The 22,629-nt window shown below is 38.4% G+C and overlaps 1 protein-coding gene across 1 annotated transcript; it reads right to left on the bottom strand.

Moving 5' to 3' along the window:
• Positions 1 to 8,631: 8,631 nt before the first annotated feature.
• Positions 8,632 to 20,890, bottom strand: Tlr4 (toll like receptor 4). Its single transcript, XM_059255939.1, has 3 exons — positions 20,558 to 20,890; positions 15,769 to 15,935; positions 8,632 to 11,344 (listed from the first exon to the last, which is right to left on the bottom strand). Exons 1-3 carry the CDS (start codon positions 20,645 to 20,647, stop codon positions 9,085 to 9,087), a joined length of 2,517 nt encoding a protein of 838 aa, XP_059111922.1. The 5' UTR covers positions 20,648 to 20,890; the 3' UTR covers positions 8,632 to 9,084.
• Positions 20,891 to 22,629: the final 1,739 nt, after the last annotated feature.

Raw genomic sequence — 22,629 nt, 5'->3', positions numbered from 1 at the left:
AACTGACTGGATTTGATTTAATTACACAGTATGATAGTTTCTTAGGTGCAAACAACACGATCCTTTCTCCTAAACACAGGTTTAATTTTCAACAAAACACTTCTTACATAAATACCACATTGTTTGCAAATCCTTATTGTCATTCCCAGAATTGCTTGCAGCTTTTCAGAAACACATTATTTTATAATTATAATCAGCACTATTAGAACAGGACAATTTGTGCCAAAAAAGCACATTTACTCTCAGACTCATCACTTAGCTCTGTCACAGGAGGGACCATCTTCATTTCCATAGAAATCAAGGAAAATCACACGTTCTGCCTCTGAAACCTTCAATTTCTAGATGGTATGGGAGTTGCTGACCTTGTCCAAATGATTCTCTCATTACTATTCTAACAACCCCCAGCAAAAAAGCCCAGAACATTGCAGCAGGGTGTTGTGTGATAGGAAGCTGGCAGCCCTGGAAATCAGGCCAACTTACATTCTGCCCCTTCCAATTTTACAAGTTGTTCAATGTATGTGAATTGATGATGTTACTAAGAGCTGTATTAGAAGGCCATTTATGTAATTAAATTAAAATAGTCACAGGTACATATAGAATATTTGACAAATAGATTTTATTATTACAAGCTCTTTTGACCCTAGGACGAATTATCCATTCTCTCTGGATATCCATTTCTTCATTTTGTCAAAGTGAACTCTACCAAGATGCTACTTTCCATTTTATGTACTGGAACCTGGGCTGCTAGGCTTTTCAGGGACTTTTAAGATACCATGTACATAAGTGGAGAAACAGTTACATCTCACTTTCCATCATGAAGGATCTTCTCAGGGCACTAGGTCCTTACTTCATTAGAAATGAGCAATATTTGGCCTTTGTCCATTACAAATTCTAGAAACAGTCTTTTGATTCTGTGTCTTTTAAAGAAGTGATCCTCCTTGCCCTGTTTTCCATTCTGTCTGAGACCATATTATGAGATCTCCTGCTGTAGGAGGTCTCCAGAATTCCAGGCCACCAAATCAACTTCATGCCAGGCTTGTTATGTTTCTCATTCTTACATGTGTCCGTTTAATAAAGTAAATTAAAATCTTTGCTGAGTCTCCCGAGAACAATTTCTTTTGTCTTCATAGCAGCCCTATGGTGTAGCGGAGAATGACCCTCAGTGCCTAGGTAAGCAAACTGAAATTTGGAATATGAAATCTGTTCTAAATTACTTTGTGAAGATATGATACAACCACAATTCAAACATAGACTAACTCTTTACATTTGCTAGAACTGTTAAGTGAAAGAAGGCAACCTCCTTCTTTAGTAATAACTAGAACAGTTGATGCTGGAAATAGATAAGTCAAACTCTCTAATCACTTAATTTTCAGTGCATCTGCAAAATAAATTGCTTGCATTATAGTTAATAAACTTAAACGCTTTGAATCCTTTAATTTTACAAAGCTAAAAGAAGACACAAGAATGATGAGGAGAAAACTCTATCAAAAGGACAAACTCTCCTGATTCAGACAGTACAACTAAAGTTCCATATCAAGTTGCATTGTGAAACTCAGTGTCCTTAGACTAGATCAGCTTAATGATTTCATTGAGTTGGTTTCTAGTGAGAAGTCTCAGCTATTTAATGAATGTTTGAAAGAATGCCCAATTAAAAATCATGTGACAGAAGAAATCCCCAAGTGAAGAATGTTGAGAAATTGCTATAAAGACAGAAACAGCTGGTCCTATTAGCCTGGCTGTTTGGATGGTGCATTAGCATAAGTGGAAGCTTCATGGAAAGTAGTTTATTCCATTAGAAAAGAGATCTGAATTGGGGAGACTTAGTCTATAGTTATCAGAAAAAATTGCTAACTTCAAATACTGTCTTCATATTTCCCAGCTCCTGTTTCAGCCTAGCCCCCTTATTTTCTGGTATAAACTTCATGATTGAATTCTAGTTTTGAGTTCTGAACATAGTACACAGAAAATAAATAAAAATAGAGAACAGTAGCATTCAAATTTTGATCCCAAAAGAAAACAGTGGAGAAACCCTTTGATATAGCCAGTTGAATTTTTAATTCTGCAATTTAATACCTTGTGTACTTTGGGTACATTAATAAAAATCGTCTGAGTCTGGGTTACCTCACACAGGATGATATTTTCTAGTTTCATCCATTTGTCTGCAAATTTCATGGTGTCATTATTTTATTCTGTGGGATAGTCCTCGATTGTGTTTATGTACATTTTCTTAATCCATTCTTCAGTTGAGGGGCATCTAGGTTGTTTCCAGGTTCTGGCTATTATGAATCAGGCTGCTATGAACATAGTTGAGCATATGTCCTTGTGGTATGATTGAGTATTCCTTGGATATATGCCCAAGAGTGGTATAGCTGGGTCTTGAAGTAGATTAATTCCTAGTTTTCTGAGAAACTGCCATACTGATTTCCAAAGTGGCTGTACAAGTTTGCACTCCCACCAACAGTGGAGGAGTGTTCCATTTGTTCCAACATCCTCTCCAACATAAACTATCTGCTGTGCATTTGATCTTAGCCATTCTGACAAGTATAAGATGGTATCTCAGACTCATTTTGATTTTCATCTCCCTGATAATTAAGGATGCTGAGCAAATCTTTAAATGTCTTTTAGCCATTTGAAATTCTTCCTTTGAGAATTCTCTGTTTAGTGCTATAGTCCATTTTTAATTGAATTGTTTATTATTTTGATGTCTAGTTTCTTCAGTTCCTTATGTATTTTGGAGATCAGCCCTTTGTCAGATGTGGGTTGGTGAAAATCTTTTCCCATTCTGTAAGCTGTCATGTGTCCTTTGCCTTACAGAAGCTTCTCAGTTTCAAGTGGTCCCATTTATTGTTATTCTCAGTGTCTTGTTACTGATGTTATATTTAGGAAGTTGTCTCCTGTGCCAATGTATTCAAGACTATTTCCTCCTTTCTCTTCTATCAGGTTCTGTGTACCTGGTTTTATATTGAGGTCTTTGATCCACTTGGATTTGAGTTTTGTGCATGGTGATAGATATAGATCTATTTGCAATCTTCTACATGTTGACATCCAGTTATGCCAACACCATTTGTTGAAGATGCTTTATTTTTTCCATTGTACAGTTTTGGCTTCTTTGTCAAAAACCAGGTGTTCATAGGCATATGGGTTAATGTCAGGGTCTTCAATTCGATTCCATTGGTCCACATGTTGGTTTTTATGCCAATACCTACCAAGCTGTTTTTATTGCTATAGTTCTATAGTAGAGCTTGATGTCAGGGATGATGATGCCTCCAGAAGTGGTTTTGTTGTACGGGATTCTTTTAGCTCTCCTGGGTTTTTTTGTTTTTCCAAATGAAGTTGAATATTGTTCTTTCCAGGTCTGTGAAAAATTGTGTTGGGATTTTGATGAGGAATGCACTGAATCTGTAGATTACTTTGGTGAGATTGCCATTTTTACTATGTTAATCCTACCTATCCATGAGCATGAGAGATCTTTCCATTTTCTGACATCTTCAATTTCTTTCTTCAGAGACTTAAAGTTCTCATCATACAGGTCTTTCACTTGCTTAGTTAGAGTTACCCCAATGTATTTTATATTATTTGTGGCTATTGTAAAGGGTGATGTTTCTCTGATTTCTTCCTCAGCCCAATTATCATTTGTATATAGGAGGGCTACTGATTTTTTTGAGTTAATCTTGTATCCTGCCACATTACTGAATATGTTTATCAGCTGTAGGAGTTCCCTGGTAGAATTTTTGGGGTCACTTACATATACTATCATATTATCTGCAAATAGTGAAAGGTTGATTTCTTCCTTTCCAATTTGTGTCCCCTTGATCTCCTTTTGCTGTCTTATTGCTGTAGCTAGAACTTCAAGTACTATGTTGAATAACTATGGGGAGAGTGGACAGCCTTGTCTTGTTCCTGATTTTAGTGGAATCACTTTGAGTTTCTCTCCATTTAATTTGATGTTGGGTGTTGGCTTGCTGTAAATTGCCTTTATTATGTTTAGATATGTTCCCTGTATTCCTGATCTCTCCAAGACTTTTATCATGAAGGGGTGCTGGATTTTGTCAAAGGCCTTTTCAGCATCTAAGGAAATGATCATGTGTTTTTTTTCTTTCAGTTTGTTTATGTGGTGTATTACATTGATAGACTTTCATACGCTGAACCATCTTTGCATCTCTGGGATAAAGCCTACTTGATCATAGTGGATAATGTTTTTAATATGTTCTTGGAGTTGGTTTGCCAATATTTTATTGAGTATATTTGTATCAATGTTCATGAGGGAAATTGGTCTATAATTCTCTTTGTTGCATCTCTGTGTGGCTTGGGAATCAGAGTAATTGTAACCTCATAAAAGGAATTTGGTAATGTTTTTTCTGTTTCTTTGTGTGGAACAATTTGAAGAGTATTGGTATTAACTCTTCTTTGAAAATCTGGTAGAATTTTGAGTTGAAACCAAACACAGTATGTACCCACTCATAAGTGGATACTAGATATAAAGCAAAGGGTAATCAGGCAACAACCCACAACTCCAGAGAAACTAACTAACAGGGAAGACCCAAAGAGTGATTCATGGACAACCCTAGGAAGGGGAAATAGATGAGATCTTTGTGAGTAAACTGGGGATGAGTGGTGGGCAATGAAGAGTAGAGGATATTAGATGAGAGCATAAGGGAATGAGATGGTTGAGCTGGAACAGGGAGGGAGGGGGAATGCAATGAAAGAGATACAATGATAGGGAGAGATATCATGGGGATAGAGAGAATCTGGTGCTAGGGAAGTTGCCAGGAAGCCCCAAGGATGACCCCAGCCTGGGCTACTAGCAATAGTGAAGAGTGTGCCTGAACTGAACTGGCTTGGCCCAGAGATCACACTGGTGAATACTCTAAACATCATCACAGAGCTTTTCTCCAATAATGGAAGTAGATGCAGAGATCCACAGCCAATCACTAGATAGAGCTCCAGGAGTCCAGTCAGAGAGAGAAGAGGTATTCTATGAGCAAGTGCATCAAGATCATGATAGGGAAACATGCAGTGATAATCAAATGAAACTAGAGGGAACTCATAAAAGTTGGGTCAATGGCTGTGAAGCCTACATGGGACTGGACTAGGCCTTTTGCATGGCAAGACAGTTGCAAAGCGTGATCTGCTTGGGAGGCCCCATGACATTAGGATCAGATTCCATCTCTGGTTCATGAGCGGGCTTTGTGGAGCCCACTACCTATGATGAGACACCTTGTGCAGCCTTGAGGCAGGGGGAAGGACTTGGAATTACCCCTACTGAATGTGCCTCCCCATGGGAGGCCTTACCTTCTTGTGGGTGGGAGTGTGGGCTGGGTTGGGAGGGGGAGGCTAGAGAGGCAGGAGGAAAGAAGAGGAGGATCTTTGGTGTGGAAAATGAATGAAAAAATTTTTCTTAATTAAAAAAAAGAAAGACAATTGAAATTCATCAAAAACACACTTAAACCTTAAAATAATGTTGAGGAAAATAAATAAACACAAAATATTATGTAGATATGAATAAAAATAAATAAAAATCTTGAAGCCTTAATTTCCTAACGTGATATTGGGAATATTCATCAAATTGGTATGGCATGAGAACTTTACTCAGAGATCATACATAAATTAGGCAAATAGGACTTTAAAGTATCTACTAGAGAAAACTATTGTTAGAGAACTCTTCTCCCCTCTCCCTTCTTCAAAGTTTTGGAAAACATGATGTCAAGCAAACCAATGAGGAAGTAGTTGAGAATATCCGTGCAAGTGACAGACAGGAAATGTCAAATCTGTGAAAACTAAATTGACAGCAAAGATCTGTAGGACTTTGGGTCTTAACTGGGAGGTATAGAGGACAAGGAACATCACACAAAGAGAAGGTGCATTAATGATCCATCTGTTCTTCAAATGAACAAGTATTGTCTGTCTACTTTGTCAGGCATGATGCTCAACACCAAGGAAACAAAGGTGGTGATAAGATGTGACTCTCAGGTCCACAAAACACCAAGGAACATGTCTGAGAACTCAAACCAGTCCACACATGACTTTCCAGGAACCCACTAGTGATTTCTCAAAAGGCTGTAGAGTCCAGGGGGGAACCTAGAGTCGGGTAACACATATTAGTAGAAGGCAAGTAAAAAAGAAACTATCTGCTTTAGTCACAGGAACTACTATGGTCCTACAAGCTATGAAAACAACTGTGGTCAAAACTGTCATTGAGAAGGCCACTTGGTACTTCTCTCTGACCACCCTTGAGAAAGCCCCTTATATTAAATATATTTTTCACTTTGCAATGTCCTAAAAATATATTGATCTTCACTTTATTTATAAGGTGACAAGCTTTTAGACAAGTGAGGCCCAAGTCACACAGCTGGCAAGCTCTGAAAATGAATTCAGGAAGTCATACTTTCCAAAATTCCAGGAGATTTCTCTGGAATTACACCTGGAAAACACTGTTGAAACATCCCATGTCTTTCATTTCTTTCTTCTATCCATATTTTCTACTTCTTATTAACCTTGTTCTTTATGTATACTTTGTTGGAAGCTCCCCAAAGCCCTTTATGGAAAGATGCGTTATAAATAAACCACTCTGTGCATAATGCATGCATGCATATGTATTTGCTTAATGATTCATGGTTTAAGTTACAAAACCCTGACTGGCACTAACCACACAGAGAACTGAGGGGGTTTCAGTTCTGTTTTGCCAGTTTGAAGTATGAAGTAATGGGCTAGAATGCACAGTAGTTTCCCTGAGAGAGAGGGAGGATCAGGCTGGGGCCTTGCCTCTGGTGTGCTGACTGGCTGATTGACAAGACCTTTACTGCATTGAACTTCAGGTTTTATATCAGGAAAATGGAGAGATTAATTCTTGGTCTGATACTTCATCTGTCTAACAAGAGGCCAACAATTGTGTGATTATGTTTCAATTTAAAGGGAATTATAAAAATTTAAGGCATCCTAATTAATATTAATAACTCCATACCACCATGTGAGTCTCTTTCAAGCAAAAATATTTAAAATAATTGTGGAGAGCTTATCTTAGGCCTGACTTTCTTTTGTCTTCCTCTTCTCTTGTTCTGCATATCATTTCTTTATGTCCTTGCTCACCTCATCAGAAGTTCCTAGAATTTCAGTTCCTTCTGTGGTTAACTTATTTCACTTAGAATAAAGAAACTCCATTTCTTTGTTTTTTAAAGAGGATTTATTTATTTACTTATTATGTGCTTGCAGTGTTGTGCCTGAATGCCAGAAGAGGGTACCAGATCTCATTATAGATGGTTGTGAGCCACCATGTGGTTGCTGGGAATGGAACTCCGGACCTCAGGAAGAGCAGCCAGTTCTTAAACTCTAAGCCATCTCTCTAGCCCCAGAAACTCCATTTCTATCCATGTTGTCACAAATAATAAGATTTCCTTCTTTTCTAAGGTCAAACAACATTCCACTGCAAGTATATAGCCTACTGCCTCTATGCATTAACCTGTCAATGAACATTTGGGTTGTCTCCATAATTTGAATATTATGAATATTCTCATGTTGAATCCAAATGATTTTTTAAAAATATTTATTGCTAGATTTTGTAATAGTTCTAGTTTGGTTTCCTTTATGAAGAAACCTGCACAATTTTCTGTAATGGCTTAACTATGTTATATCCCCACCAACAATATAGAAGTGCTTTGTGAACACACACACATACAGCATATACATGTCATTATATATATATATATATATATATATATATGTATATATGTCACACACATATACACACACACACACATGCACACACACACACACACACACACACACACACACACACACACACAGTGACCATGCTGACTGGAATAAAGTAAAAGCTCATTGTGGTTTGAATGTTGCAGTTCCCTAAGAATGTCTTCATTGTCCTTTCTTGGAATGTGCCATTTCGAGAAAGTAGAAAAAAATACACTTTTCTGAGAAGCCCCTTGATTGTCCTGTTTTCTTAATGATATAATCTTCCCTCCCTAAATGTCATCAGAAGGTGATACCTAACAAGAAGCAGCAATGATGTACTCCCAACATTCCCTCATCTCACAAAGCGTGTCCAACAGTGGGAAGGATGAAGGGAAAAGACCTCAGATCTCCACAACTCCCTGAAGGGCTCTCCCAGCTCATCGAACAGTATCCTTCCTGAAAAGAAACATCAATTGCAGCAAATCTTGTGTTTCAATGCAGCTATGGTTCTGGAATTACCAACAAGAAATGATCAAGTTATCTGATTTCTGTTCCTGTACGCCTCTCTGCTCCCCCCTCCCCCCATTAAAAATACCCTATCAACCAAATTAGTTTTAACACTGCCTCTGACATCCATAACTTAGTAGGTAATAATTTAAGAATGACACTCAGTGGCAAAGTGACAGAGTATATTTTACACACTTGCTTGAAAATTTGTTGTTAAATATGGGCATTCCTAGCATATCTCTAACAGTCTTATTTATGATATGAATATACAGACAAGGCATGAAAAATGATAACTAAATTCATAAAAATAAAAGTATATTAGGAATTTTTATTTAATAAATACACCATACTAAATATTGGCCAGGATGTCTGTGAGCATGTATTAATCAGGTTTCCTGAAGAATTAGGTACAAAAAAAGTCATAAAATGGAAGATGAATTTTGAAACAGAGGCACTCAAAGAGAGCCAATGGAATTTAATTATATTCAGTAGAAAAAATGGGAAAGTAAGCAAACATTTTGTTCAGTTGAAACTACCAAAACTCATTTAAGGTAGCTGAAACACAGTATATGATATATTTTATATTCAAAAGGTCAAGGGAAGACTAATGCTCCTTTCTACTCTCACTGAGGCTTAGCCTCTTCTTCAGTTTGATATGATAGGAGTTGAGATTTTTGATTATGATTCTTTGCCAGAGTTCACTAAAGAATATGCCTGGAAGGTATGGAGTTTGATCTCAGTATTATGTCTTTCTGCTCTGTAAGGTCCATGAGGTTACCAGACTTTTGGTACCTTGTGCACCAGGGGATCCTTGCCTACAGCAGAACCCCTGATGAGCTGTAACATCTAATACTTGTAAACAGAAGTGTTGGACCCAGAGTTTTATCCTCCTCAGGTGGAAGTTGTTGCTTCTTGTTGATTGTTTTCTTCCTCTGCTGTTTCCTCTGGATTCCAGGCTCTCCCATCCAACAGAGCTTTTTTAAGCCTTCTCCAGAAGATGTGCCTCCCCAGAGCATTGTCCTCCCACTCTAGGTACGTGTTCCTGCTGAGAAGGCGATACAGCTCCACCTGTTGCCTCAGCAGGGACTTCTCCACCTTCTCCAGGACAATGAAGATGATGCCAGAGTGGCTGCTCAGAAACTGCCATGTCTGAGCAATCTCATATTCAAAGATACACCAGCGACTCTGGATAAAGTGTCTAGACACCACCACAATAACCTTCCGGCTCTTGTGGAAGCCTTCCTGGATGATGTTGGCAGCGATGGCTACACCAGGAATAAAGTCTCTGTAGTGGAGGCAGAGCCGAAAGGGGGGCACCCCTTCCTCTAAATTCTTTACCAATTCATTTCTCACCCAGTCCTCATCCTGGCTGGAGTAGATGACAAAGGCATCATAGGTGCTTTCACCTCTGCTGTACCTTTTACAGCCAGCAATAAGTATCAGGTGAAAATAGAATTTGTAAACCAGAAACGCTATAGTGGATACCACAAGTACACTGATCACCGACACACTGATGATGGTCCTGTGCATATAACAGGTGGCATTCCTAAAATCCAACACCAAGGAGTCCTTCATTTCTACAGGTGTTGCACATGTCATTTGTTTAGTGTTCACTAAGAACAGCCTCTGGTCCTTGACCCACTGCAGGAAGTTCTGATGTTCACATGTACAAGCAAAAGAATTATTAGAAAGATTTAAGGTGGCTAGATTCTTTGGAAAATGTTGCAGTATTCCTTTGACAGTCTCTATGTGATTGAAACTGCAATCAAGAGTTTTGAGGGAGTGCAGCTGTTTATAATGGAATGGATCCAAAATCAGTAGTTTGTTGTGACTCATATTTAGTAACTGAAGTCTATGGAGTGTGTCAAACACTCCCCAGGATACCTGTTGTAATTGGCATTTAGAAATATCCAGGGATGTCAAGTTTGTCATATTCGTGAAGACATTTGAAAGAGTATTGTCTTTGAAAGAATTGCCAGACATTTTTAAGGTGTTGAGACTGGTCAAGCCATAAAACATGCCATTGAAGTCAATGTTGGTGTTAGTATGAGAGATGTCAAGGTAAAGCAGTTTTTCAAGTGATAAGAACACTGGGAATTCCGTGGCCTTCTTTAAAGTGGAATGCTGAAAATCCAGGTATTCCAGCTGTTCTAAACCCATGAAGTTTGCACTCATACTGATGACACCATTGAAGCTGAGGTTTAAGTGTTTCAGGATACTTGTTCCAAAATCATCATAAGAACAGCAACCTCTAAAGCTCAGTCCATTTCTACTGAGATCTAGATATGTGAGGTTTGGCAGATTCATATCTTTAAAACTGGTAGTCCTTTTGTTGGTAGTAAAAGTCAAATGTTTAAGGAAGGGGTGCTTCAGAGGTGGAAATTGCTCAAGGTCACATCTAGTGACTTTTAAGGTTTCCCATTTGAAATATTTAGGAATTTCTTCTAGGTGTCTTAAATACACACTTGCCAGAGACATTGCAGAAACATTTGCCAAGCAATTGAAATCAGTAATATCACCTGAAAACTCATTTGCATATGTTAACCGGAACTCATCAATGACCACATTGCACAGCCCTTCCATGACAGAGGGGTCAAAACTTTCTACATTCCTTTCATTTTTAAATTCTCCCAAGATCAACCTATGGACTTGTAAACCACCCAGGTTTTGAATGCAAGTTTTCATTACATTTGTGCTATTAAAATTACTTCTTAGAGTCAGTTCATGGAGCCTAATTCCTTGAAAGGCTCGAGGTTGAATAAAGTCAATTGGGTTCAAGGAAAGCTCTAAAGAGAGATTGCACTGGGGATTTTCACGTAAAGCCTGTAAGTCGTTGTGGGAAATAGTTTGAATATAGTTATTAGAAAGGTCCAAGTGTTCTAGGTTAGTCAGATTGGAAAAATATTCAGGTAACTTGAAGGAATGTATAAGATTGTGAGCCACGTTAAGTTTCTTTAAGGTTATAAGGTGTCCAATAGGTAAGATCTCTAGAGAAGCCAGTTTTATCTCCACAGCCACCAGATTTTGTAAATTTTCTAGTCCAGAAAAACTTCCCTGGGATAAAGTCTGGATAGGGTTTCCTGTCAGTATCAAGGTTGAGAGCAGCTGTAATCCCTGATATGCCTCATCTTCAATTGTCTCAATTTCACACCTATGGGGAAAAGAGATACCAGTTAAGTACTTTTGCTTAATAAAGCTTTGCAACATCATGAAAATCCCTGCAACCCCACCATAAAAACAGATGTGCTATGCCATGTTATTGTATAGAGACAAACATACTAAGCAAGGCAGGTGACAATGGTGTGAGCAGGTAAGAGGCTCCGCAGATTCGGCATTTTCTCACTTCCCTGAACTATGCAGGGCAGCAAATCCATCAGAAGGAAATCAATTCAAGATCAATAATTGGGGCACATCACAACTGTTTGCTTGATAGAATATGTAATTGCCTTAGATTAAGTTAAGGTGTTTCTTTCCACACATAGCTGTGATTTTACATCTAATGGGTACAGATTATATGGGTGGTGGTTAGTTGTTAGTCATGATAAATGACTAGTGCAAGTCAATTCCAAAGACATAAGTAATCACACATAACTGCCAAGGATGTCATTAATATTTACAAAAAGTTACTTACATATGACAGCTAGGTATTTTAAATCTGTCACTATCACAGGTAAATGTTAGTAAGTGGTGACATGAGTAAGTTTGTGGAAGAAGTGGAAAGAGAGCTATGAATGTCCACATCAAAGGAATTGACCTTCTTCCAAGGGATGAAAGCAGACTTCTCTGAAAATATTTAAGTGGAATTTTTAATAATAAATAGGAATGAAAGTGAGGCAAACAGTAGGCATAAAAGCCAAAGTAGGCAGCAGGCATGTCACAAGGAGGAGCCACAATACACATTGTCTGTGGCTGTAGGGCAACAAGGGAACTGAGGGAGGCTAAGATGAGGTTGTGACGAGAGGGGTTTGCAAATAAAGTAGAGAATCTTAAGCCTAATGAAATATTATCAATTTTATCCCAAGATAAATGTAGGTTGTGCAATATGTAGCATTCCTAGAGACAGGCTAACAACAGCCAACATACAGTGATGTAAGATAGACTTCACTGCAGATACATGCCAGACACAGTTTGCAAATGAGTAGTTTCCAAATCTTTTAGATTAACCCTCACTTTTCTTATTCTCTTTGGGATATTCATAGGTAATAAAATCATTCCGGTCTGTGTTTTGGTTATTAATTGGTAATTTGATAAAAGTTAGGGGTATGATAGAAAGAATATTGGAAGAAGAGGTCATGTATCCATGGTTGGATGTATCTATTCTCCTACCTCCATGCATAATCTTTGGAACCCATATTTTGTGTGGGTTTCCATCATACCACTTCTAAATGATGCAGCTCAGTTTGATTCTTTCTCAAGTTCCTTCTTCCAGTTATATGATTTCATAGCCCATAATCATATTCATATATTGCCATATATAGCAGATAAGGACAAAAAAGGCCTTTCTCTGTTTCTATCTCATAATATCTAGCTCATAACTTTAGAGAGATGAAGTGATACAGTGAAAAAACTTTAAACTTGGAAGCCAGAGATATGAGATGATGCTCTAGTCTGCCAAGATAAACAATATTACTCAAAATTACTACAGATAAGTCAATCAAACCCTTCAAAACTCAGTTTTCCTAGACAAAAGAAGAAAAAATTCATAATATATGTATGTTTCTAAGGGCTACTTGGTCTACCACAAATCACTGTTGGGAGCCCAATCTAGTTACTATACATTAAACATCCTTGAAAAGACTTGGGGAATAACTTGTCTACCTGGCTCTAATGCAAAATATCCCATGAGCTAAGGGAAGAAGAACCTGAATTCTTTCTAAGTACATATTCAAAGCCCTTAAGGAATGTTCTTATAGTGTGCTGTAGACCCATGTTCAATTATACAGGACTTTGATGAGAAATTATGTCCTCTTTTTATTGAGAAGAGGTTATTCTGTTTACCTCTTTTCTACCTCCCTGTCTTACTCAGTTCCCTTCAGATCTCCCTGGGAAATTAAAATGTAAAATCTAATGAAATAATTATAATAGCATTTTTTAAACTCATAAAACTCACTAAATAATTTTACTACATGCAGTACCTAATAACATTTAACTATGCAGGGGCATTTATCATTTTCATTTAATATGAGTGATAACTGAGACTGAGGTAAAAGTTACATGCATCAGGTCATACACTTATAAATGTCAGAGAAAGAATGGGCTCCATTTTTCTTTGTGCCACAGAGTTTTTGCCCTACCCTTTTGTAATACTCTATTAATACCCAAGTAAAGAGTATAATACACTGGGTAGTTGCTAACTTTTTGACAGTAATGACTTCTCTGCAGAAGACTTTTAATACCACCATCTTTATCTTTATCAAGAGATTTTTAGAATAAAAACATGTGAAACATTTCTGTTGTTTTACAAACATTGCAGGAAAAAAAAGGCGATTTATCTATTTCAGATTTTAAGGATGTTCTTGATCATTCCAAATCACTGATGTAAAGTGGAAGTTGAGGTGGAAGCTTCCCTCCCTGATGGCTAGTTTTCATTAAGAGGATGCTATAGAGGCTGCTGGAAGAGAAAAGTCATTAATGGTGTTATCCAGTTATGAACCCTATGAATTATAACACTAACCTGCCAGGCAAGATGTGTCTAATGATGAAATGTTGGCATAACTTTTGTAGGGATAACAAATCTTACTTGAGTTAGATTTTTGTCCCATCCCACAGGAGGTTACCCATGGCTGGTATTGTTAACTTGGTCAAAATAGTGATTAGAGAGATAGATGACCCTGATGTTTCATGTGGCAGGGAGGGTGGTTATTACTCTGGTTTAGTAAAATTAGCATGGCACTAGACTACTATCTAAATAATTATATTTATACCCATTAACAATTGTCACTCCTCTTTCTAGTAAACAGTGAAGAATGCAGATATTCTTAGATGTTCTAGATGCTGGGAGTGAAAGATGGTTCTGTGCTCTGCCCTGAAACAGACATTTATAGCACTTGCTCTAAGGGTCAGAGAACATAGAGAAATAGGGAGCAGAAACAATATGAGAGCCAGAAGACAGGGAGAAGAAGGGCTATCTTTGGGCATGACACAGCTATTGTAAACACAATCTCACAGGAACTGTGCTTACCTGCACAAGACTAAGCCTACCAACAGAAAGTCATGGATCAGGGAGGGGAACCGTGGGGTCCTTTCCTCCCTGTTAAAATTTAGATTCTAGGGAATAGGCAATCATTGCTTTTAGTTGTTTATCAAATGGTTGATCCCACTAGGCTCCAATAGGTACTTCGAAAGCTATGACAATACAGAGAACAAGGTTAAAATCTATGAGTCACAAAATAAACAAAAAGATATGAATATAGGAAGGAGACCTGTTGGGAAGAGTCAAGGCTACCAGGGGTCAAAGGAATTAAGTGTTGTTGAGGATAAGAGTAACAGAATGCACTACATAGATGTCTGAAATTGTCAAAGAGTAAATTTAATCTTTAAAACAGGATTCAGGTTCCCACTTAAAATATTGGTTAAAAATTGTATGTGTTCCAACAAATGGTATAATGTGCTGAATCAGAAAAGATAATCTTAGCAACTATGTCTTGCCCATAGCAGATGTTTTTCTCGGATCTTGGCATCTTTCTCCTAAGTGTCTTTCTTACTCTCTACCCTTTATTCTACTTTCAATATTTCAGGCATTTCTGCACCTATTCATGTCTCAATCCTTTCCCACACATCCCCTCTTCTAATCAACACAGATTGTTGCCTTTATTTTCACATAGTTTATCACTTACTGTTTTAAACCACAGCAACAGAGTTGGTTAACATTTGTTGGATTTGTGGTATGTGTTTAATAACAGGGACAACATTTTAACTTATTCACTTAGTGAAAAGGATATTAATCCTACTTAATAGTTAGGAGTATGGGTCATGTATCTATAAGTTCTTGTTCTGCAGTTTAGGGTACAACATACAGGATTATTGGTGAATATTGTTGTAAGGTGTGTTACCTTTGTTTATGTTGCATTTGTTTAACTCTGTTAATCTACACTACTTTTTCTGTCTAAAACAGAGTAAGATTTACAGAAGTAAGAAAATAGAAAAACGCAGAGGCCAACAAGTAGACAGGCCAAGTTAAGTTAAGAAAAGCTAGCTAGAAACTAAGCCAAGCTAAGGCCAGGCATTTATAATTAAGAATAAGCCTCCTTGTGTGATTTACTTGGGAGCTGGGTGGTAGGCCTCCCAAAGGAGTAAAAACCTACAACATAGGATGTGGTCCATAAATATTTAATGGAATAGTTTAAGCTAATGTAAAAGTTAGAACTGTCCTTAAATATTCTTTTCTAGCTGTCCATCAAACTTAAACCTGGTGAATAAAAGTAGCTCTTCCAAGGATATACAGCAAGTAATATATTTGCTGAATAAAGAGTGAAAGAAGTTGAGTTAGAATAAGCTAGATTTTCTTGGCCAAGAATGCAATGATAGAAAAATAACTATCTCACTTTTTGCAGCATGTAAAAGGTCATTCATTACCTGGATAAATCCAGCAACTGAAGTTCTGGAAAATTAGAGAAGCTATGGCTTCCTAAGGTCTTCAGGGGGTTGAAGCTCAAATCTAAGTTCTTGACTGAAGAGGGGATGTTGTCAGGGATTTTGTTGAGATTCTGATCCATGCATTGGTAGGTAATGTTAGGATCTACCTGGAATGATCACACAACAAATATCTGTTTCAAACTGCGTATGTTCCCTTTCCTCCCCAAAGATAAATAACAGAGTGCTAAAACTCTTATACAAGCATACCAGTCAATCTTCTCTTGTCCATCCACCTAATCCATTCAGACATTCTGTTTTATTTTGTTTGAAACAGGGTCTCCTTTACCCCATTCTGGACTTAAATTTGCTATATAGACAAAAGTGTCATAGAACTCCTAATCTACCTGCCCCTACCACACAAGTGCAAGTATTACAGTGTATGACATCATATCCTTCCTCACTCATTCATTGATCTAACACTTCATGCTTATAAAATTTCTTATTCTATATATTCAGAAGGAAAAAGTGTCTCCTGAGTTCTCAATGTGTTAACCTTCTACTAAGAGAAAATTATGATTAAATGTGGAACAACAAAATCAGGTGTTAAAGGTCTCTCAAGTCTTAAGTCCTTGGTTTCATAACAGATGTTCTGTGCCACTTGGTACAAAGTAATTTTCTTATCATTTTATTTATTTATTTTTGAGATTATAATTACATCATTTCCCTTTTCCCTTTCCTCCCTTCAAGTCCTCCCTTAGCTCCTCTTCTTTGCTTTCTTTCAAATCCCTGGCCCCTTTTTTTCATCAGTTTTTGTAATATACAGATATGAACATGTATGTAAATATAATCCTAAATACTATAGCATGTCCTCTCATTTGTGTAATTACTCATATGTATGTTTTCAGGGCTGACCATTTGATATTTGGTAACCAATTGTGTGCTCTTCCCTAGCAAGACTCTTCCCCACTCAACAAACAGAAACCTTTATAGAATATGACAGCCAATCAAAATGCAGAACTCTGGAGCCCAGTCCCAAGGGATACATTTACAATAAACTCTTGCACCTAAGGCTAAGGGATCATTGCAGAGGAGGGGGGAGGAAGATCATAAGAGTCAAGGGAACAAGACATTTACTGTGACATGGTGTCTCCTAATAACTTCAGAAGCTACACCCATAAAGTCTGACTAACATGACTGCCTGAACATGAGCTGAACAAGGACTACAATTAGTCATGCTACCATGGATTGAGTAAAAAGCCCAAGAGTCCTCAACTCTCTACAAAGAACTATAGGCACTTAAGGGATGTTGAGAGTGAGACAATGTTTTTGTTTGTTTGTTTGATAATATCTTTAATGAACTTAATTAGTTTTATGTAAAAAACATGTATCTTGTAAATACAGAGTTTATATAAAATCGCTATCATTCTAATTACTTATCCTAATTGTATGCAGCCACATGGAGAATACCAATAAAGATGTCCTCACCTTTCGTAGCTACCGCCTATTATTGACAGTTGCGTTTTCTGCCTTGGCTTATTGACTTCAGCAGCTTGGTGCAGGAAGGAGAGGCAGTCTTAAAGTGCATGGATCCCAGTGATGGAAAGCAGGCATCAAGACCAAGTGCTTTGTGCTGTAACAATCCCCACTTAGTTTTATCTATTTTCTCACATTTACTGTAAACTCTGTTTCATAACCTTCTACCTAATCTCACAATTATATAATTTCTTCCAGAAAAATGCTTTGCTTAACTCAGTGAGTTTTGTTTTCTCTTATTTAAAAGCAGTAGAATTCCCAAACGACTAAATGAGATCAGAGCTTATCTGAAAACTTGCTATAATGAAAGTGATAAATATTAATGTTAATTATCATTGGCTATTATTAATCCCTTGCTGCATATCAACATTTTACTTACATGTTATATATTTTATGCTAATCTTCAAAAAATCTGTTAAAGATGAAGAAATTAAGAAGACAGGGTAACGCACGTACAGTCAGAGGATTTATACATGTCTCTTCCCCATTTCCATATGTCTCTTTAAGTGATACTTATCATAGTATCCTTGAAGGCATTGCTTCTGATAGAGTAAGGTGTTAGGAAGAAATTCTTCTTTTCCCCTCTTTTATTTCCTTCACAGATTTTGACCACCAAGCAACTTTGTGTTTCCTACGTAATTATTTTCCAAATGTTGTTCACTTGATGAACAGGACCATGAGCTTTGATGCTCTGATGATTTTGTTTGCTACATTGTCTCCAAGGTTCAGAAAGGTGCATGGTGACCTGTCAATGCCCGTTGACATTTGTTGGATGAGTGAATGATAAACGTTGTATAACTGATGAAATAGAGGTTTACATAAGCCAAATGGTAGGCTTTTTCTGCTAAGGGCCATGGGAAGTACAAAAATAAATGCTATAGAATTCCAGTTGGCATTGAACTCACAACATCAGCTAACAGAGAAGGAAAGTTATTAAGACCCACACACCTCGCCTGGTTCAGGGGAAATAGAGATTGATTCTAGATCCAGAACATGAAAGGTGAGCAACATCTGGATATGTGGAAAAGGAAGAAATGTATGTCATAAGGAGCAAACAACATAAGCAAATATAGGGTGGGAACAAATTCAGATAAACTGGCTAGCAACAGGCACAGAGGAGAGCCTTAAGTCATGAGAAGCCACAGTCTGAACACAAGGGTCTCAGACAATGGCCAGTAACCATTCTTTCATTCGCTTCACACATAGAAATTGAAGACTTATTATGATCTAGACAGTGGTAGAGTAGTGATGAAGCCAGCAGAAAAGGAAGGACAAATAATAAAAAATAGACGAAAGTATGAAGTGATATGATCGATGGAAACACATACTGAGAGGCCAAAGGCAGAGATGGCCATGTGGCAATCAAGAAAAAAAATCCTGAGAAGGAGATACTTATACAGAGATCTACATAAAGTGAAAAGGAAAAAAATAAACCCTGAAATCAAAGCCCTATATCTCAGTACTGTAGCTATAAGCCACACACAACTGTTGAACATGAACCATGTGTGTAGAATAAATCAAAATGTGTGGTAAACATAAATACTGCTGACTTTCTAACATTCTGTACCAAAATGGGACATAAATTATCTTCTTATTAGTTGCACTACATTTGATTATATAAAATATATCACTAAAACTAACTTCTCCCATTGGTTTTTAATTTTTCACTTTGACCACTAGGAAATTTTTGAACTACATAAGGGGATCCGAAACTTTTACCATAAGACAGCTCTGATGTAGGGGAGGGATACTGTGTGTAGAGCAAAGACCTTGTAGGATGAAACCACCTTTGTGGCACTAAAGAGTTATTAAAAGGTTATAAAGGAGTAATTTGATAGATACAAGCCTCTGGACCAATGGAAACAAATAAGGATGAAATTTTGGTTATAGAAAAGGAGTGTAAATTAGGAAGCTAATCATCATCCCTACAGATAAGGCAAAAGAAACTGCTACCCAGGCCTATAGAGGGGACAGGCTGACTTTGAAGGTTGCCAGAATACAATATACACCAAGGGTAGTGGGATTTTATCTCAGTGTGAAACTGATTTGAAATTATTTCCACCAACATATCTAAGGAATCAGAAGGCAAGATACCGAGAGAGAGCAAGGAGTTAGTCTTTGCTATAACTTACAGTATTTTCTCCCTTGCCAACTCTATGACTTTAACTCGTTATACCTGTCTTGAGCTTCTGAGCCTGCCTCACCCTGAATTATTTCCTTGTTTTCTCGGTTCTGTTGTGAGCTTCTGAGGTAATTGTGTGGTTTGTGCAGGGAGAAAACAAGAATTAGTCATGAATCAGATTACTCACTGGTCAGTATTTCACCAAGAAGGGAGTCACTGCCTTAGCTGATATTTTAAATCACTCTCTGTCTGTCTGTTGTCTCTGTCTATCTCTCTGTCTCTGTCTCTGTTTCTGTCTCTCTCCCCCCTCTCCCTTACCCTCCTTCCCTCCCTTCCTCCCATTTCAGCATCTTCTAAAATTAGTGGCCGAATTCCAAACTCCCAGAAAATTATTACATTTTAAAACAATGTTAATTATCAACATGTGTGTGTGAGTGTATGTGTGTGTGTGTGTGTGTGTGTGTGTGTGTGTACATTTTCACGCATGCTCACACCTGCCAAGGCAGACACTTGGAACTCATGGGATATCTTAAAGAAGTAGATTCTCTGCTTCCACCATGTGGGGCTTGAGGACTGAACTCAGATCTTCAGGCTTGGTAGTAACTGACCACACCTGCTGGGCCACCACTCCATCGTTCACAGATTAAGCATCTTTGAGACAGAAGTGACAGCCACCTTCACCTGAGTTGGAAAGGGGAGGAATGACTGCAGAAAGCAGTGTGCCTGCTGTACCAACAGAAAGGCCTGATATCGATAGCCTTCTCCAATCCCTCTAGTGAGCACAGGAATTCTTTTACAATGTGAAAACTGGCATCGGAAAGGTTCAGTAACTTCTTTGATGTCACTCAGGCAGGTCACAGAACAATATAATATGTTTAAACTAGTTTTACTAATTTCAAGTCTCTAGTCATGGCTCAGAAGAAGTCGTAAATGGAGCAAGACACCACACTGGCTGCCTGTTCCTGCCCTGCTGACACTGAGTCTTTTTGTTCCCACAGCTTCTCAAGTTTTCGGTTAGTTTAACTCCTTTGTGCAAAATAAACAAACCAGAGCACACAGCAGGAAGCTCTGAGCTGGGGACGGTTTTGAGAAGCAAGGGAGACCAGCAGAAAAGGAGCTGGTCAGGACACGTACCTCCACACAGGGATCCAAGCTTTCTGGTCTCAGGCAGGAGAGGAGCAAAGCCATCATCAATGTCCCAGCCAGGCAGAAGGGAGGAATCATCCTGGCATGTTCTGCAGCCAGCGGAGGCCCTGAGAAAGCATGATGAACTGACTGGAACCGTTGGCAGGGCCGAGTCCCTGGGGCACCAGGCTCTTCTCTCCCGGTGGGTGCCCCTCTGCAAGTACTGTATTCAAAGATGTTCTGCGCTAAAGGGGGAGAGGAAGTGAGAGTGGCAACCTTAGCATTCTCACTTTCGGTTGTTCTTTTTTTTTTTTTTTTTCCTCTAGAATTTATCTGCCCTATTGAAGGAGGCAAACTGCAAGACTAAGAGGAGAACAGGAAGAAGAAGGCGTTCGCCAACGCCAACCAGCCCTTGAAGGAACAGCAAGAGGAAGCTGGCTTTCATCCCAGGAAGTCATCTGACCTCTGGGCTTAGTGAACGCAGGAAAGTAACCAGATACTCACAAAGCCAGTGTATGTGCCTGGAACAACATCCAACTTCCTGCTTTGTTTTCAGTCGTGAAGACTTACTGCTCCAACTAGACTTGTCAGTCTCTGATGGCACAGTACCGCAGACTGGGTGTTACAAACTGCAGGAACTTACGTTCTCAGGATGATGAAGGCTAGAACCCAGAATCAAGATGTGATCAGGTGTGTCTGTGTCCTGATCTTTTCTCCTGCGTGTGTACGTGTGCACAACTGCTTACTCATGGGAGAAATGGATATTTTATGTGTGTGTACTTCTATGTGCATGTGCACGTGTGTGTGTGTGTGTGTGTGTGTGTGTGTGTGTGTGTGTGTGTGTGTATAAAAACCAGAGTTCACTATTGGGTGCCTTCCTTGTTTGTTCTCAATCTTCTCCTGCTATTATTAATTACTAATTATTAAACTATTAGAGATGGGAACCGACACAGTTTATTACAAAAGGGAAAACATTCCCAAGAATAAGAATGGGCTAGTGAGCTGAGAGTAAAACTCAAAAGGTTCCACCATAGTTTTGGAGCCAGGGTCTCTAACTGAACCTGCTCATTCAGTGACTAGACTGACTGGCCAGTGAGTCCTTGAGATCCACTTGTCTCTACCCCGTCCCCAGTGCTGGGGTTACAGGTACTTGCAACAGTATCCAGTTTTTTATGTGGGTACTGAGGTCAGTAGATCTTAATGCATATGAAACACTTTACCAACTGAGCTTCCCAGCCCCTGACCTCTTTTGAAAATAATACTGCTTATATTGCATTAAAGTAGATTCATGTAGCATTACTTTATTTTAATTATCTTATTAAATAACAGTCACAAGATGAGGCGATGGGAGATGAAGACTTCAACATACAAATTTCAGAGAACACTACATAATTCGACATTTTACACTTTTGGTAAAGAAAGGGCCACCTATGAAGCTAATGGAAAGGCTCCAGTGAAATACCATGAGGAAGGGATTGAGAATCACATACAACTGAGGTCAAGTCTAGGTTGAATGACTGATGACCAGGCCACATTACTCAAATGACTTAACTTTCCAAGCCTTGCATTCAGACCTATAAACTGAAAACACTTTTTTTTTCTTTTTTCTTTTTTTTTTTTACATTATAGAATCTCTTATTTAGAATACTTATTCTTAGAAAGCTATGTGATTTCTCCTGGGTCATCTATGATCCCAGAAACTTCTGATAAGATCAGTATTGAAGGGGACTCTGGCACAGCAGAGGTTTTCTCCTGGACCCCGGATTAGGCAGACACCACACCCAAACACATGTTTTCACAGAGAGATCCTTTATTAAGTGGGAAAGAAAAGTTAAAGTAGCTGCTTTCTGACTCATGCAGAAAACAGCTGCAATAACCTTGCAGGTGTAACGTTTAAGAGGAAAAAAAGGGGAGGTCTGTGTTAGAATAGACTAGGATGTGGTGGTAAAGGAGACAGGAGATGAGAGAAAAGTGGAAGGGGACAAGGGAAAGGGGGAAGGGCTACTTGTCCCAGAGGGACAAAGGGCTGCCTCTGGATAGAGGGGAGAAAGACAGATGTGGCCCATAGGCAAATGGCAGTT

This window comes from Peromyscus eremicus, chromosome 2, assembly GCF_949786415.1.
Source record: "Peromyscus eremicus chromosome 2, PerEre_H2_v1, whole genome shotgun sequence".
Classification (NCBI taxonomy): Eukaryota; Metazoa; Chordata; class Mammalia; order Rodentia; family Cricetidae; genus Peromyscus; species Peromyscus eremicus.
The sequence above is the reverse complement of the archived record's forward strand: the minus strand, read 5'-3'. Positions and strand labels throughout refer to the sequence as shown.